The 18,713-nt window shown below is 40.7% G+C and overlaps 1 protein-coding gene across 1 annotated transcript in view; it reads left to right on the forward strand.

The window, feature by feature from the left end:
* LOC136875585 (glutamate receptor) overlaps positions 1-18,713 on the forward strand; it is a 213,125-nt gene that overhangs the window by 149,422 nt on the left and 44,990 nt on the right. Inside the window, exon 5 of the mRNA XM_067149129.2 lies at positions 12,074-12,174. Within this exon, the coding sequence (XP_067005230.2) occupies positions 12,074-12,174 (101 nt within the window). The remainder of the gene's footprint in view (positions 1-12,073; positions 12,175-18,713) is intronic.

Genomic DNA, 18,713 nt, shown 5'->3' on the forward strand with positions numbered 1-18,713 from the left:
TGGGGCTTGAAAAGAAGAGAAATAGGGGTTGAAGTAGTTAATAATTTAAGTTTCAAAGCTTCATATTATTAACTAAGCCTTACATAGATTTAAAATTCTACCTATTTTTATTATGATTCTTATCTATATACGTATATGAAAAGCAATGTCTTGACTAATTGTATATCAACGCCCAGTCAAAACTACTCTACATAAACAAATGAAATTTTGAGGATACATTGCTATTACAACGTAGGGTTTCAAAAACGTCCACCTCTAAGGGGATGAAACGGGGGTAAAACGCTGAAAACTAAAATATTCACAACTTTGAAACCGTTTTCGGTACAAAATTGAAGTATCACTCAATGGCACAATTCAGTGGGGGTCATATGAGAAAAAAAAGATTAATTTATCTGAAACCGTTTGATATACGAGTTTGAAATTTCACATGACGGTTGCTCCTATACGTCTTAGATTTTAAATAAAAATGGTATTAAAATAATACACCCCTAAGTGGTTTTGACTGGGGAGGGGATGGGGGGTTGAGGTCTAAAAGTATAAAATATTTATTTATCTGAAACCTATTGACATATGGGATTGAAATTTCACATTATAATTATCCTTACATGGAATAGATTTTAAATACGAAATGGTATTAGAACAACACAACTATAAGGGGATTTAACTGAAGCAGGGTTGATATCGATGTTGATTCCCATAGGTAATCTGAAATATTTGTCCCGAATGAGTAAATTTATAATACCAATATAAATGGTCCGTGATTGGATATTATACGTTTTCCAGCTAACTCATTCCTGGTTGCCAGGATTGAGCCAGCTGGTTGCCAGGAATGAGTTAGCTGGAAAATTATAATGTCCCAATAACGGACCATTTATAATGGTATTATAAATTTACTCATTCGGAACAAATATTTCAGATTCCCATCGATATCATCTGATGGCCAAGCAGACATCAATTTAGGTAATGAGACAAAGTCTCTCATAGTGCATTGTCACTGCCGGTGGCTTCAAGTAGCCCACGCAGTAACCTCCACGGTATGCAGTAGCCGTGCGTCTTGGTAGGTGTGCTAGGTACCAACTGATGAGCCGAACCTAGCATACGAGGGCGAAACGTTGGCAACCAGGATTGAGTTCGCTGGAAAATGTATAATGTCCAATAACGGACCATTTATATTGGTATTATGAAGCAGGGTTGTTAACGACCTAAATATTCATTTCGCTCAAACGGGTTGACATAGGACCTTGAAATATTATATGATGGTTGTCCTATATGTCTCAGATTTTAAATAACTAACAAGTTGTCTTAAAATAATACACCCCTAAGCTGGAGGGGTTGTGTAAGGCCTGTGAACATAAATAATCTTATCTCTGAAACTGTTTGACTTATGAGGTTGAAATTCCATATGGTGGTTGCTCCTGTATGTAATAGATTTTAAATAAAAAGTGGTCTTAAAACAATACACACCTAAGGGGTTTACTGGGGAGTGGTTGTGAGGCCCGTTGACAAAAAATATCAGTCCTCTGAAATAGCTTGACATACGAGGCTAAATTTTCACATGGTGGTTACTCCTCAATTCTTATATTTTTAACTAGCAAATGTACCCGTGCTTCGCTACGGTATTCTGCACTGTATACGGATTTCTCCGTAAATTACTGTAAATGCAGTGAGTAAGACTATATTAAATTGCACCTACAAACGGACTTCACCATCAGACGACTCGTACAGTGTTCTACATGGTTGGTCCTGTGACATTTTCCCGTATCTCCTATATTTATGGGTTAGATTCAGTTATTCATTGAATGGGGTGAAATTTGGTACAGTTTTCACATACTACTTTATTTTTTTATACTCATGTGACCCTGGAATCATAAAATTTTGCGAACATATGGCCACTGGTCATGTCAATGTGCCTGCCCAATGTAATGATTGTATCTTTCCTATAAGTGTGGCAAACAATAACATACACGTGTAAAAAGTACAACATCAACTTGAACTCAAGAAATGCAGAACTATTTAACGAATAAGGGATATAGATACGACAAAATGTCATAGGCCCAAAGCTGTAGATCTCTCCAAATTGAAACGCGGTCTTTTGTGATACGACTTACGACTTAACCACCAATCCGAAAGGAAGGTCTGCACCGTCGTTAAAATTGCATCCATATTTCGATATTTTCCGGGGCCAAAAGTTATACATTTGCATGGCCTGGAAGATGTATTTCCTCCAAGAAAAGATTGTCCAGGTTTCGGGATTAGCACTCGCATACATACGGAGTAATTATGGAAGAAAGTAATACAGTACAGGAAGTTGAAATAACAGAAAATAGGAATATAACTGAGGACAGCGGGATGAGTACAAATATGTAAATTATAAGTGAATGTATTGGAAAATCAAATGCCCCTCAATACATTATGCTGGTATGAGTTATGGATATGAAATGAAATGGCGTATGGCTTTTAGTGCCGGGAGTGTCCGAGGACAAGTTATGGATATAAGAAAGCGGTAACAGAGGAGAAGTTTAGGCGCAGGGATTCTTAGGTAAACAGATAAGAAGAGGAGTAATGGTGTTATTACTTAAGCTATTCGAGGACGGTTATAACCTCCAACGATATTCCTCCAATATCCCGCAGAATGTCCAATTGACCCCTCTCTTGCTTTCTACTCAAGGAACAACCACGAATTTACAGGAATTATGACGAAAATGGCAATACGTTACTTCCCAGGTGGCATGCTTCAGAGACTTTGCCATGGTAACCCGTAGATTCGTTTTCGGTCTGTTGGTCACTCAATGCAGAGCATGCTACCCGCAGGAAATAGTAAATTTCTCCGTCGTTTGAAGAGTAAGGTATATTTTGCACATGACAGAAGTTGTTTATAATGAAGGGGCGTTTGACATTAAGTTCACGGAGTTTACAGAAAATCAATCGTATAAGAGAAAATGAGGTTTTCTTATCTCCCCGTCTATTCAAAGATTTTAAAACGATATGCATATCAAAACTGTCGCCGGGATTAGTATACACTAAATATGACGTTTGGTCGAGTTCAATCAAGCCGTTTCGCTGTGATGGTGGAACAAACAGACAAACGGACAAACAGACACGAAAGATAAAAACCACCGATTCGGGCTTGAGTTGATCTAAAACGGATAAATATCTGAAAAATTGTCAAAACAAAAGAAATTACAGACAGCGGACCCCCTACAACTTTATTTATATAGATAAGCATGGACACGTCTAGCAGTGCAGACCTTTATTTTGAGCGTTACTGCTTTGAAACTGTACGACATATCTACAAACGGACTTCACTATCAGACGCATCGTACAACGTTCTACATGGCTGTTCCCAACATCTTCTCGTATCTCCTATTTTTATGGTTTGATTGAGTTAGTCATTGAATGGGGTGAAATTTTGTACAGTTTTCACATACTACTTTATATTTTTGATACTCATGTGACAGATAGAATCATAAAATTTGGCTATCACATTGCCACTGGTCACTGTTAACGTGCGAGCCGAATGTTATGATTCTATCTTGCCTATAAGTGTGCCAAATGATAACATATACGTGTAAAAATACAAAATTAACTTGAAATCGAGAAATACCGCTCTATTTAACGTATAAGGGATAGAAATACGACAAAAAGTCATAGGACCAAAGTTGTAGATCTCTCCAAAATGAAACGCGATTGTACTTTCTGATTTGTGATACGACTTACCAATTAGCCACCAATTATCCGGAAACGAAGGTCTGCACCGTCGTTAAAATTGCATCCATATTTCGATATTTTCCGGGGCCAAAAGTTATACATTTGCACAGCTTAGAATATTTCCTCAAAGAAAAGTGTGTCCAGCTTTCGGGATTAGCACTCGCATACATACGGAGTAATTAAGGAAGCAAAATAATACATCTAAGAAAGCTGACATTAATAGAAAATGGATTATAACTGAGGATATCCGGATGGCGAGAAATATGTAAATACCAAGTGAATGTGTTGTAAAATCAAATGCCCCTCAATAAATTATGTTGGTGTGAGTTATGGATATAAGAAAGCGGCAACAGAGGAGAAATTTAGGCCCAGGTATTCTTAGGTAAACAGATAAGAAGATGAGTAATGGTGTTATTACTTGAGCTATTCGAGGACGGTTATAACCTCCAACGATATTTCGCCAATATCCCGCAGAATGGGCGATTGACGCCTTTCTTGCCTTCTACCCAAGGAACAACCATGAATTTGAAGGCATGATGAGGAAAATGCAATACGTTACTTCCCTGCTGGCATGCAGTTAGAGATGTTGCCATGGAAACCTGTAGGTTCGTTGTCGGTCTGTCTGTCACTCAATGCAAAGCATGATACCCGCAGAAAGTAGTAAATTTCTCCGTCATTTGAAGAGTAAGGTAAATTATGAACATAACAAAAGTTGTTTATAATGAAGTTGCATTTCACATACGGTCCACAGAGTTTACAGAAAATCAATAGTATAAGAGAAAATGGAGGAAAACCGTTCTGGTTTTCCTATACCCCCCCCCCCGTCTATTCAAAGATTTTAATATGATATGCATATCGAAACCTTCCTCGGGATAAGTATAATCTAAATATGTAGTTTGGTTGAGATCTATCCAGCCGTTTCGCCGTGATGGTGGAACAGACAGACAGACACGAAAAATAAAAACCACCGATTCGGTCTTGAGTTGACCTAAAACTGATAAATATCTGAAAAATTGGCAAAACAAACGAAATTACAGACAGCGGACCCCCTACAACTTTATTTATATAGATAAGAAGTGGTCTTCAAACAATGCACCCCTAAGGAGTTTTGATTAGGGAATGGGTGATGTCCGATGACAAACACATTTACTTATCTGAAACCGTTTGAAATGCGATGTTAAAATTCATAAACAATTATCTTCTAACTGGTGATAGTGATCAACTCACCCCCGACTGTATTTTTCCGAAGTTTTGGGGGGAAGAACTGCTTTTGACGTTAAAAAAAGTGTTGGTGGACACTTTAAATGACTTTTAGAGTAAAGATTAGTTAGGGGCTGGCAACAACCCTGCACCTCATTAGACTCTCACCTGCTCCTTACTAGATCCTCACTAGAACCCCTTTAGATCCTCACTAGATTCTCAGCTGTTCCTCACTTGCACTTCACTTGTTCCTCACTTGCTCCTCGCTAGATCGTCACTAGATCCTCACTTTCTCCTCACTTGATCCTCTTTTGCTTCTCACTAGATCCTCATTTGCTCCTTAATAGATCCTCAGCTGAACGTCACTAGAGCTACACTTGCTCCTCACCCGCACCTCACTAGATTATCAACTGCTCCTCACTAGATCCTCACCTGGTCCTCATTAGTTCCTCACCTGATCCTCACTTGTTCCTCACCTGATCCTCAATTTACACATCAACTTTCACCTCAATTTGCACCTCAATTCAGCCTTGCATATCAATTTTCTGAAGATCTGGTGAGAATCAGATAAGGATCTAGTGAGAATCTATTGAGGTGCAAGAGAGGATCAGGTGAGGGTATAGTGATGTGCAAGTGAGGATCTAGTGAGGAACAGGTGGGGATGTATTGAGGTACGCGTGAGGATCAGGTGAGGAGCAAGCGAGGATCTAGTGATGAGCAAGTGAGAACCTAGTGAGGTGAAAGTGAGGAGCAGCTGAGGATCTAGTGAGAATATATCTAGTGAGGTGCAGGAAAGGATCTAGTGAGGTGCAGGTGAGGATGTAGTGGGAAGCAATTGAGGATCTAATGACAATCTAGTGAGGAGCAAGTGAGGAGCAAGTGAGGATCTAGTGAGGAGCAAGTGAGGATCTAGTGAGGAGCAGGTGAGTATCTAATGAGGATCTAGTGAGGAGCAGGTGAGGATCTAGTGATGATGTAATGAGGATCTAGTGATGATCAGGTGAGGATCAACTCAGCCTAAGCCTCCTCCTCCTCCTCCTCAGCCTTAGCCTGCTCCTCCTCCTCAACCTCCTCAGCATTAGCCTTTGCCTTAGCATTTGCTTGAAACTCTTCCTCAGCCTTAGCCTAAGACTCAGCCTCAGCCTTTGCTTTCTCCTCCTCCGCTCTGTTATTCTGAATACGTCTATGTGATCTGTTCTTCTTCTTCTTCTTTAGCTTCTGCCTTAGCCTCCTCGTTAGCCTTAGCCTCTTGTTTCTTCCTCCTCAGCTACGAGAGTCTAAACATGATATCTGATCTGTCTCAGTAAAGTTTGTGTGCCATCTCCACCTCTGGTTGATCATCAGCATGTAAGGACCTAGTAACGATACAGTGATCCTCAAAAAATCGAAAGAAAGCACGTGATCTTAAAAAATCGGGGCTAGCAATCCTCAGGAGATCGATGATGTCAGTGAGTATGACCTTAACGATTGTAAACAAATAAATATATTATTTTTAATTTTTAAAATGTTCTACTTATTACGCCTTATTTCCCTAATCATCATTGTAAGACACTTCTAGTACTATGCTTTGTTCACTTCCTAGGCTCGCGTAGCAGTTACATTGTTCAAACCTTGTACGACATAATCTAGACAGCCAGCGAACATATCCACTAGCAAACTCTAGTCTGTTACTCTAAAGGTCAAAAGTAGGTAATCCTCAAGCAAGTCATCCTCATTAGATCCATTCATTTGTAAAACAATAATTACTTCGTAAGGGGATCATTAGCATGCTAACCATCGAAATAAGATGTATCCTATAGCCTTAACGATTGTAGTAATTATACAAATACACATTTAATTGCACTTTTGAAAATTCTACTTATTTAGCCTTTTTTCTAGTCATTATTGTAAGACACGTCTAGTCTTAGGCTTTGTTCACATCCTTAGCTCAAATCGTTACATCATGCATAACGTTCGAACCATGTACGAGGTAGTCTAGAGAGGTAGCGAGCATGCCTACGTAATCTCTAATTTACCTCACCATCTCTACAAGTTTTGAGTGTCATCTTCACCTAAAGTAGCGTAGCAAATTCTACTCTGCAACTCTAAGTAAGCTATTCCAGAATTTAATTATTTTAAGCGCCCAAAACACAAGCTTGTCTTTTTCGAACTGAACTAAGATTGAGCCTGGGGTTAGTGGCTCGAACAAAGTAAGAGCAGCTGGTAAATTAATCCCATACACACACGAGCTGAAAAAGCAGCCAGTTAGATTAATTTTACACTCAGCTCTAAAACCATAAGGTTACCCAGACTAATGCCAAGAGCAGTCACTCAGCGTGAGGTTAAACTTACACTCTAGCTTAGTTCTAAGTTTACCCAGACTTGTGCCAGCGTGAGGTTAAGGTTAAACTCTATCTAAGCTCTGAAGTCATCCAAACTTGTGCCTGTTAGGTCAGCGTAAAGTTAAGCCTACACTCTAACTCAGCTCATAAGGTTGGTTACCCAAACTTTTGTGGAGAAAGGGAACCTAGTGTAAGGAAGAGTAGCTAGTCAGGTTAAGCCCCTCCTCTTAACCACGGTGTAAATTCTCACTCTCAGCCAGAGTTACGCCCCCTACTCATAGCAGCCCCTACTGTCAGCCAAAGTGTAAAGCCCTACTCTTAGCCGGGGTGTAAAATCGTCAAAGCTCCTGTCGCACACGTAGCCGAGCGATGAAGTTATGCAGGTGATCTTCAGGTCAGAAACATGTAATCCTCAGTAGACCGGGTGAAGAGTAGCTGATAATGAGCATTGTAATTGTCTGTACTGTATTAATTTTTACTTATCTAAAAATGGTTTTATCCATCTTCAATTAATAGTTTGAGCAGGTGAGCCCCAAGTCGGAAGCAAGTAATCCTCAGGCTAAAAGCAGGTAATCCTTAGTGGATCGGGTGAGAAATGAAATGGCGTATGGCTTTTAGTGCCGGGAAATCACAGGACGGGTTCGGCTCGCCAAGTGCAGATCTTTTGAATTGACTCCCGTAGGCGACGTCGTGATGAGGATGAAGACAACACATACACCCAGCCCCCGTGCCAAGGAAATTCGCCAATGATTGTTAAAATTCATCGGGTGAGAAGCAAGTGATAGTTAATAAACATTACTAATGTCAGCATCGTATTAATTTTTACTCATCAAAGAATTGTTTTATCCATTTTCAATGCAGTTGTATGTGCGTTTTTCATTTTTACCGTCGAAACTTCAGTCAGGGGTAAGTTGATCTATATAACGGGTCAGAAGATAATTTTTGATAAATTTTAAGCTAAAAATCATTCTTCCACATCTAACCGTTTAGGAAATATTAAATTTTAAAGTTAAGGGTTATTTTCATCCCAACCTATTTTTTACTCTAAACATCGTTTAAAGTATGCTCCAACACTTTTAAAGTCATTTTTTGCTCCAAAATTTTAGAAATAAACATTCGAGAGTGAATTGGTCTATATCACTAGTTAGAAAATAGTTATTGATTCATTTTAAGTTAAAAATCAATTTTTGCCGGGCTGAGTGGCTCAGACGGTTAAGGCGCTGGCCTTCTAACCCCAACTTGGCAGGTTCGATCCTGGCTCAGTCCGATGGTATTTGAAGGTGCTCAAATACGACAGCCCCGTGTCGGTAGATTTACTGGCATGTAAAAGAACTCCTGCGGGACTAAATTCCGGCACCTCGGCGTCTCCGAAGACCTTAAAAAGTAGTTAGTGGGATGTAAAGCAAATAACATTATTATTATTATTATTATTATTATTATTATTATTAAAAATCAATTTTCTACGACAATCAGTTTAGGACTTATTAAATTTTAAAATTAAGGATTGTTTTCACCTCCTACCTAATATTTACTCTCAAAGTCATTTAAAGTAACCTCAGATACGTTTTTAACTTCAAAAATAACTTTTATTCCAAAACTTTGGAAAGAAACCTGCGGGGGTGAGTTGATCTATATCACCAGATAGAGTCCGGCTCCATGGCTAAATGGTGAGCCTTTAGTCACAGGGGTCTCGAGTTCGATTCCCGGCAAGTTCGGGAATTTTAACCATCATTGGTTAATTCAGCCGGCACGGGGGCTGGGCCGAACATATCCTCGGACACTACCGGCACTAAAAGCCATACGCTATTTCATTTTACCAGATAGAGGACAACGTTTGATTAATTTTTCTAGGACTATCGGTTTAGGAAAGCCGGCCCTGTGGTGTAGGGGTAGCGTTTCTGCCTCTTACCCGGAGGCCCCGGGTTCGATTCCGGCCAGGCCAGGGACTTTTACCCGGATTTCAGGGTTCGTCCGAGGTCCACTCTGCCTACGTGGTTAGAATTGAGGAGTTATCCGACGGTGAGATAGAGGCCCCGGTCTACAAAACCAAGAATAACGGCCGAGAGGATTCGTCGTGCTGACCACACGACACCTCGTAATCTGCAGGCCTTAGGGCTGGACAGTGGCCGGTTGGTAGGCCAAGGACCTTCAGGGCTGTAGTGTCATGGGGTTAGGTTATCGGTTTAGGAGTTTCTAAATTTTAAAGTGAAGAGCTGTTTCTCCCCCTAAATAATTTTTACTCTAAAAGTCATTAAAAGTATTCTCCAACACTGTTATAACGTCGGAAGTTGTTTTTACCGAAAACGCTGGAAAGAAACAGTCGGAGGTGAGTTGACCATTATCACCTGTTATCGGATAATTGTTTATGAGTTTTAAGCTAAAATTCAGTTTTCTAGGACCATCGATTTTAGGAGTTATTAACTGTGTAAGTTAAAGGTTCACCCCAACCTATTTTTTCCCTCTAAACTTCATTTATACTTCAAAACTTTAAAAACAGTATAGAGAAGGGCAACCTGGTGTAAAAAAGGGCAGCCTGGCGTAAAAAAGAGCCGATGAGGTTAACTCCGCACTAATGTTACGTACTTTTCGAGCAGCTAGTTAGGTCGGCGTTAGTCTCAGCCACAGCTTCCGCCTCAGCATTAGTGAGGTTAATCCCTATCGAGAAAGGCAGCCGGGTGTAAAAAGCAGCCGGTGAAGTAAACTCCGAACTCTTACCTCATGTTAAGTTGGGTTGGGTTAGACTGGGTTACATTTGGTTAGGTTACGCGTTGTCAGCATGAGGTTAAGCTCGTCAGAGAGTGAAGTTAAGCCCTTACCTAGCGTGGGATTAAGCCCCTACTCAGCCAGAGTGTGAGGTTAGTCCCTTGTGAGTTTAAACCCCAGTGTGAGGTTAGCTTAATTCAGCTCTAAAGCCTTAAGATCGCTCGGACGTGTGCCGAGAAGCGCAGCCTGTTGTAAAGAAGGGCAGCCGTTTAGGGTTAGCGTGAGGTTAACTTAGCCGAGGTGTGAGATTAGCTTAGCTTAACTTACCCGAGTGATCCCGGATCCTGATCCTATAGGATGCGGCTGAACTGCCAAATACTCACTACTCGCGTGGAACTCTTGGTGTATTTCACTTCAAGGTGGGTTAACGGGATAAATGATAGAGATGAGTCTTCAGTCACAGCACCTCTCCAGTAGTCAGAGAAACATCAATATGTAACCGAGAAGCACGGTGAATTTCGCACAACTTCGGACCTGGAAATGCACCGTATAGTTAACTCTCTAACCGTCCTAATTCTGTATCGACTTTGCTGATCATTATTCTACTTCACGCTATTGGCTCGTGCATTCGTACAAAATATAAGTTTTAACGTTTGAATACAGACATGTAAATACGCACGTATTAATGAAGGAAACATGTACGAAGAACAGGTACAAATGCTAGTAAGATATTTGATTTTTCCGTAAGGATATTTGACACCATTTTTTCCTATTTAATTTGTATACCCCAAGTACACTGAGTGGCCAAATGTCATGGGAAGACACTGAATGTGATTTTAATGACGAGTTGCTCCTCAGCGAGCCCTCAAAACGGCAGCAATATGGCGGGGCATCGATTCTGAAAAGTGTGGGAATCGTTCTGGAGGGATCTGGACCCACGCGTTTTGCACTGCTACTCGCAATTGGTCTTGTTTAGTTGGTGCAAGGTTATGGAGCGTACACCAGCTTCGACAGCATCCCATAAATGCTCGATTGTATTAAGATCGGAGGATCTGGAGGGCCAATCCATGGTCGTAACTTCACTGGAGTGGTGGCATGGCGCATTGCGCTGTCGAGCATGACATCTGCATCAGGGTACTCTAGGAACAGAAAGGATGCAGATTGTCTGAAATAATGTCTACATAACGTACACCTATCAGCGCTCCATGCAGCCGGAAAATGGGCCTAACTGCGACCTTGAGAACGCCGCCCAGACCAGAACTGAGCCACCTCCCGCCTGGACACAACCTTGTTGACACGCGGGATCCATAGCTTCATGGGGCATACGTCACACTCTCACGTGTTCATCAGCTCGATACAACTGGAACCGGTATTCATCGGACCATACCACACGCCGCTACTGTTCCATGGTCCACTGCCGATGTTCCTGAGCCCATGCACATTGTTGAGCTCCGTGTTGAGGTGTCAGCAAAAGGACACGAGTTGGTCGTCGGCTGGTGAAGTCTATGCGGTGCAGTTGCCTCCTTACAGTCCTTACAATCAACTGGGTGGTGATCTGACTCACAGTAGCCGGTCGAGCACCCAGTATGGTCTGCGGAGGCGACGTGATGTCTAGTCGTTAAACACATGTGATTTACGTGGGTAGTAACGTTCTCTCTGCGATACTGAAGATCCACCTTCGACACTGTTGACCTCGGAAACCCGAATTCGCGTGAAATATCTGCAAAGCTATGACCCATGAACCGTGCGCCGATGATCACCCCACGTTCAAAGTCGGTTAACTCTCTACGTGTTGCCATCTTCACGACACTAGTGTCTGTGACAGACTGCTCAGCTACGCCGCAGCTAGCCGCAATGCACAGGGGTCATACACGGCACATTTGCTAATGAGACACCCTTTCCTATGACTTTTGCCCACTCAGTGTATACCACTATAACCATCACTTTGATGGCTGTTGTAAACCATTGGCTCTCTTTTCTGGATGTACATGGTACGATAACAATGTTGTCATGTGACATAATAAATAGCTTTTATTTTAAATACTCTTTCAAATGTTGAATTTCACTTGTGTAATATAATTTTGATTGTCTGTGCATTAAAATGTGAATCACTCCAACACGAAATAATATTTTCCTTACAGGGAAGCATAACTCTGGTCTCAGAGAGCATGGATGGAAACAAGGAAGTCATCTCATTCGCAGGAAGTGTGCTTGATGAAATAAAACAGATGGTCAATGTCAAGTAAGAAACTTGTGTTATATTCTCGATTTATCAAGATTGGGCACTGTAGAAACGAATTTGTTGCGTAGATTCAGTAGAGAGTATGTAAAAACTAGTGAAAAGGCCGAAGCATTTCATTAGGTAGATATCAGTACATCATTAATGGTGTGAAATGCGCGATACCTCCTCTATACAGTAAACTTTCAATCCATATTTCACTTAAAAGTAATGTAAGTAATATCTAAACAATTGGCGAGTTTTATTAGATCATTGAACAAGATTTGAAGATTTAAGGCATTCATCATTATAATAATAATAATAATGATAGTAATTTGGTATTCTAAACTGATCTTAAACAGATCTAGAAAACGTCAATCGCACAATAAGGAAAATGGTTACTAAGCACAGAATGATCCCTTCTAATTCATGCATAGAGAGGGTTAAAATATCGAGAAGAGAAGGGGGCAGAAGAATTCCTGATATAATAGATCTACACAACCAATAAGTAATAAATCTGAGGAAATACTTTAATTGTCGGACAGATGACAGACAGCCTTCTACATAGAGCTGTAGTTGAAGCAAATCTAAACTACACTCCTTTGAATTGACATGAATATAAATATAAAAGACACGAATATCCTGCGCAAGGAGAAGATGGATGGGTTAGTGCAGAATTTCATGGAAGGTAGGACAGAGTTATTTCCAGACTGAGGAATTCAACCAGGTGATCCAAGATAGAGTGATCTCAACAAAGAGATGTCGAAATAAATCCTTACAGATCCCACTACTAAGAGAATGACGAATGCAGGAAATGCAACAACGGCCCAGAAACCATTGAGCATATCATCAGCAACTGCAGATTCCTAGCGCCAACATCGTACACTAGCAGACGTAATGATGTAGCCAAAATTATACACCAAAACATTGCCCTGACTCGATCTTTGATCCACAACAGGGTGCCTTACTACAAATACTCCCCACAAATTGTACTGGGAAATGAAAATATTAAAATCTACTGGGATTGCACGATACAAACAGATAGCCTAAATCAATTCCACACAATAGAGCAAACATAAGATTAACAAACGAAAATAACCATTACTCATATTTCATTGATATTGCTATTCCGAATGACCACAATAGGAAACAGAAACACAGGGAGAAGACCGACAAATATCCCCCTCTGGCTATAGAAGTAACAAAGACCTGGAAACAAGACAAAGTGACAATTCTTCCTTTTCTCCTTTGTCCCACTGATCTTACACCAAAATCATTTCCAGGAAAATTAAAGATACTACAGTTCCCCATCTACACTCACAACGTGGCACAAAAGGCTGCAATTCTGAAGACGTGAAACATCGCAAAAACATTCCTGAATGCTCAATAAATAGAAAACACTGCAATGTCTATAGCGAAGAGAATAATGAAGACGTATATTGTAAATTTATGTAAATTATGATTTCTATTCCTTATATGTCAGGTGTCAAAATGCGAGCTGTTTAACCAACTACAAAGTTGTGAAGTAAAGAATAATAATATATATACATTAAGACTAATATATTGATTGAATATTTTTAAACACTTATAGGTAGCACACTGCTTCTTGTCACGATACTATCCGCATTGAACTGAGGACTCCGTGAAACTATCTGTTCCACAACTTATACTTTGTAATAATGTTGAGGAAGAAGGATTGAAAAAAAAAACTATTCACATTGCGATCATTTCCTGGTAGGTGCTGTAAATAGTAAATACCTTCAACATATTCACATTATCCCTCAGCCTTTCTCTACAACGCCTGACACTCAACAGGAAGCAAGGATTAAAATGTATAGATTTGTCGCAGTACGCGCTGTACTGTAGTTCACTTCTAAAGCACGTGACACGTGAGAGAATATTCTGAAATATCAGACGGTGTGGTCTGAGGAATGAGTACAGCTAAAACTAAGAAGAGAAAGAGGAGTATCACAATTATTAGGATGCCAGGGAAAAAATTGACGATTGCTTGTACGTTCAACAATAATCCTAAACTTTTAGCTATGATTAAAGTTGATAGTATTAAATCTGGATTTGGAGGGCGCTAAAAATATTATACTGCGAACGCCGCGCTGAACAGGACTGTTCTAGAGCAACCGCTCTCCGAGCCCAGTTTGGTTGAGTTCTTACTTTTTAAAATTTGCTTCACGTCGACCGACACAGGTGGGTCTTATGGCGATGATGGGACAGGAAAGGGCTAGCAGTGGTAAGGAAGCGGTCGTGGCCTCAATTAAGGTACAGCCCCAGCATTTTCCTGGTGTACAAATAGGAAACCTCGGAAAACCATCTTCATGTCTGCCGACAGTGGGATTCGAACCCTCTATACCACGAATACTGGATCCTGGCCGCATTTCATAGACTGCAGCTATCGAGTTCGGTTCTTGCCTCAGGTAAATTGCTCACTAATTGCTCACTAATACAGAGTGCAAAGAGGCCTTTGGAAACTAATTAACAAAGTTGTGAACATTGGTAGAAATGGAAGTCAGTGCCATCGCTAACTATCGGCCCCTCAGCAACGGGTACGTTCTACCAGTTTTTTCGAACATTTGTTGTGTATTAGTATTCTATTGTTCCTATTCTTTACATAATGTATCTCTATATAACAATGGAGATTTTAAGGTTTTATTGTTCGTTGATTATTCGTTACCGTTCTTTCGATATATCCTGGTTTCAAATAGCCTGCACAATGTTGCCAATATCGAACAGTCCCATTGGTACCAATATTTATTTTCGATATTATTGGAGTACCGATATTTTTGTGACTTGAATATCTATGCAAAATATCATATCGAAATGGGTATCGTATCGTTCCTCCGGTTCGTTGGATTTATGGTTTATGCCCTTGTAGTGACGCCTTGTGAATGGTGGAGCTTCAATGTTGCCAAATTCTCGACACGATGTACAGGGTGAATCACCGAAAACTTGCACCCCAAATATTTCTGAAATGTAAGGTGTTACTGATATAACTAAGGGCTCATAATTATTAATAATTATTAGAATGTGTATTTATTTTAGAAATTTTAGCAATGCCTACTGACATGAACAAAATAAAAGTAGATTAAATTAGAATGTCAATGGTTTTTCAGGTTTCTAGTACAAGTAGTATATGAGCTATCGTAGTATGAAAATTGTAAATACCAATGGTAGTCTGCTCTATTTATCAGCACTAACTTACGAAAAAGTGAATAAACAAATTATTTGGATTCTGAAGAAGAAAGAGAATTGGCCTTCAAAGATAGTGTTCAAAACGACGACCACCAGTTTCAATACAAGCTTCCAGTCTTCCATATAAAGATTTCTGCACGTGCTCTAGCATTTGGTACAAATGCCAGCGCAGGCAGTTGTAATGCGTCGTTTCATATCATCTCGTGTGGTCGGTACGTCCTTGTAAATAGTGTCTTTTAGCTTTCCCCAGAGTCAAGTCTCAAGAGGTCAAATCTGGTGAATGGGCCAGCCAAGGTACAGGTTCCCTACGTCCTGTCCAACTATTTGGAAACAGTCGGTGAAGACAAGCTGTAGTACGTCGTGCATTTTGCGCTGTACAGCCATCATGCTGATACCGCATGTTCCTCCTAGTCTGCAGTGGAACGTCTTCTAACATCTGTGCAAGTTGGTTGGTTTGTTTAGGAGGTTGAGATACTTTTGAGAATCCAGTATTCTAGGATCTATTAGCTAATGTTTACTATTCCACACCAAACATTTAAACTCGATAGACGCCTCCACCTAACGAAACCAGTGGGGATTGTTTACAGACCAACAGTACACATGTTTCGGAGCATTACTTGGCCATGCACTGTGAATGCTGCTTCATCACTAAAGATGTATAATATTTTAGGTGTATCCTGTCTTAATGCCCATGTAAAAAAGTTAACATGATTCTCAAAACCGTTTCCATGCAACTCTTGATGGAGAGAGAGAGAGAGACATGATACGGATGAAACTTACGACGGTGGAAAACACGAAGTACACTTGCCTGACTCATACCACTTCCTCGTGTGATTGCACGGGAACTAGCTAACGAACGGATCTACAGCAACAGCAGCTAGAACATTAATTTCATCCTCTTCTCCAGTCCCTCGTTTGTTTCTGTTGCGTTTACTAGGTGTTACACTTCCAGTTTCACGTAATTGGTTGAAGAGGTTCAGAAATAATTATCGAGATGGGAGGCGTCCGTTGGGATAGATATCGTTCTACGTACCGAGCACAAGAACGAACAGCATTCATCCTCAATTCTTCATACACTATTAACATGTCGGGTCTTTCAACGTTGGTAAATACCATTTTCCACCACGTACTACTTCCTGAACTACCACAAAGTCACTGACAAGGAAGTCGCAATGCAATTAGTGGACTGTAAAGGAAACAAACATAAGAACATCATAGCCTCGTGACTAAGTAGTTGAATGAAGCAAGACAACTGTCGGTATTTACAATGTTCAAACTACGATAAACTACTTGTACTAGAACCCTGAATAAACCACCATTAACATTTTAATTTACTTTAGTTTAATCCTGTTAATGTCAATAGGCACTGTTCTATTTGAAAAATGACTTTCTAAAATAATTAACATTCGAATAATTATTAAATCTGTGTATGGACTACAATTATGAGCCTATGTATCAGGTGCGGCGCGTTCTATATGTTCAGTGGTTTAGTGAACCCCTAGAAATAGATGTCTTAGTAAAATGCTTTATCAAGAACCTATTCCTTTAAATTAGCTCTGCATATTCGCGCACGTAGCGATAATTTTGATATCAGCACTCTGTTGCGCTCCAGAACCAGCGAAGAGGTTCAGTTTGAGGACTGAGGACGCGGGGCTGTGGGACGTACGGTGGGTGGGCAAGTGAGGGTGTACAAGGAGCAGGGAAGAAATAGCTCGGTTATCGCTGGTGAGGTGACCAGTGATACACACGATTTACACCGAGCATCCCCGATATTAGCCGAAGCACTGTCAGAGTGCAGTTAAAATTTACCGTATATGGTAGGTTTTGAAGGGACCAAAATATTTTGGTAACTGTGGTTTATATAGCACCAATAGGCGTACGTAGCCTAAGTTTATGTTATTAATGAAAATTTTAATTACCTAGTAATACGATTTTGAAGCAATTATTCCTACGCAAGCAAATTCTTCAAAATCAGAGGAGACTGGATTAGCTTAAAGTAACTGCACCACATATTCCCTCTCTATCTCTCTTTCAATACTCACTGTTTTGGTAGCTTCTTCGAGCTGCAGCCGTGTGCCTTAAAAGTAAAGTCGCATTGCTTTTGTTATTTGCTTTACGTCGCACCGACACAGATAGGTCTTATGGCGACGATGGGATGGGAAAGGCCTAGGAAGTGGATGGAAGCGGCCGTGGCCTTAATTAAGGTACAGCCCCAGCATTTGCCTGGTGTGAAAATGGGAAACCACGGAAAACCATCTGCAGGGCTGCCGACAGTGGGGTTCGAACCCACGATCTCCCGAATACTGGATACTGGCCGCAATTAAGCGACTACAGCTATCGAGCTCGGTAAGTCGTATTGCTAATCAAGCAATATCACTATTTTATATCCATGTAAACATCAAGTTACAATACACCTGAACACGTTATTTTCCAAAGCAATACACCCCCAGACGTTTTATCGACGCGCCGCCATTGCTGAAAACAGCACATTAGTAGCACCTGCCATTTCAGAAATATTTGTGGTGCAAGTTTTAGGTGATTCACCCCAGAATGTAACGATGCCATTTTTACTTCAAGAAATAAATTATGAGTTATGATCACATTAGGTAAAATGTAAGAATTACTAGAACAGTTTTCGTTACGAATAATTCGATTACTTTTACTCAGTTATTTCTTACCGGGCGAGATGGCCGTGCGTGTAGAGGCGCGCGGCTGTGAGCTTGCATCTGGGAGATAGTAGGTTCGAATCCCACTATCGGCAGCCCTGAAAATGGTTTTCCGTGGTTTCCCATTTTCACACCAGGCAAATTCTGGGGCTGTACCTTAATTAAGGCCACGGCCGCTTCCTTCCAACTCCTAGGCCTTTCCTATCCCATCGTCGCCATAAGACCTATCTGTGTCGGTGCGACGTAAAGCCCGTAGCAGTTATTTCTTAACTCTGTTTTTCTCACATCTGTTCATTGCAGACATTTAATACTGTTACGAATAAAACACTATTTGTCTTATCGCTCTAATTTATTTCAGGATCGCTCAATGAATGCACACACACACACACACACACACACACACACACACACACACACACACACACACACACACAATTATATGCAACCATGAATGAACGCACTTATTAACTGCTGCCTGTTTCCAATTGTTTCACAGCAGGACTCCACCTGGGCAGTCTTTACCTGAACGAGGCTATAATCCTTATTCACTTTCACTTCGCTCGCACGCACCACTCCTTCACACACACACACGCAGCTACACGCAGAGGTTTGAATAAACGTCTGCTGACCCCCTCTACGCACGATGACTGTCTCTTGGTTCGACTCCAGAGAAAGCCCAGTAATTTACACAGT

This window comes from Anabrus simplex, chromosome 6, assembly GCF_040414725.1.
Source record: "Anabrus simplex isolate iqAnaSimp1 chromosome 6, ASM4041472v1, whole genome shotgun sequence".
NCBI classification, from domain to species: Eukaryota; Metazoa; Arthropoda; class Insecta; order Orthoptera; family Tettigoniidae; genus Anabrus; species Anabrus simplex.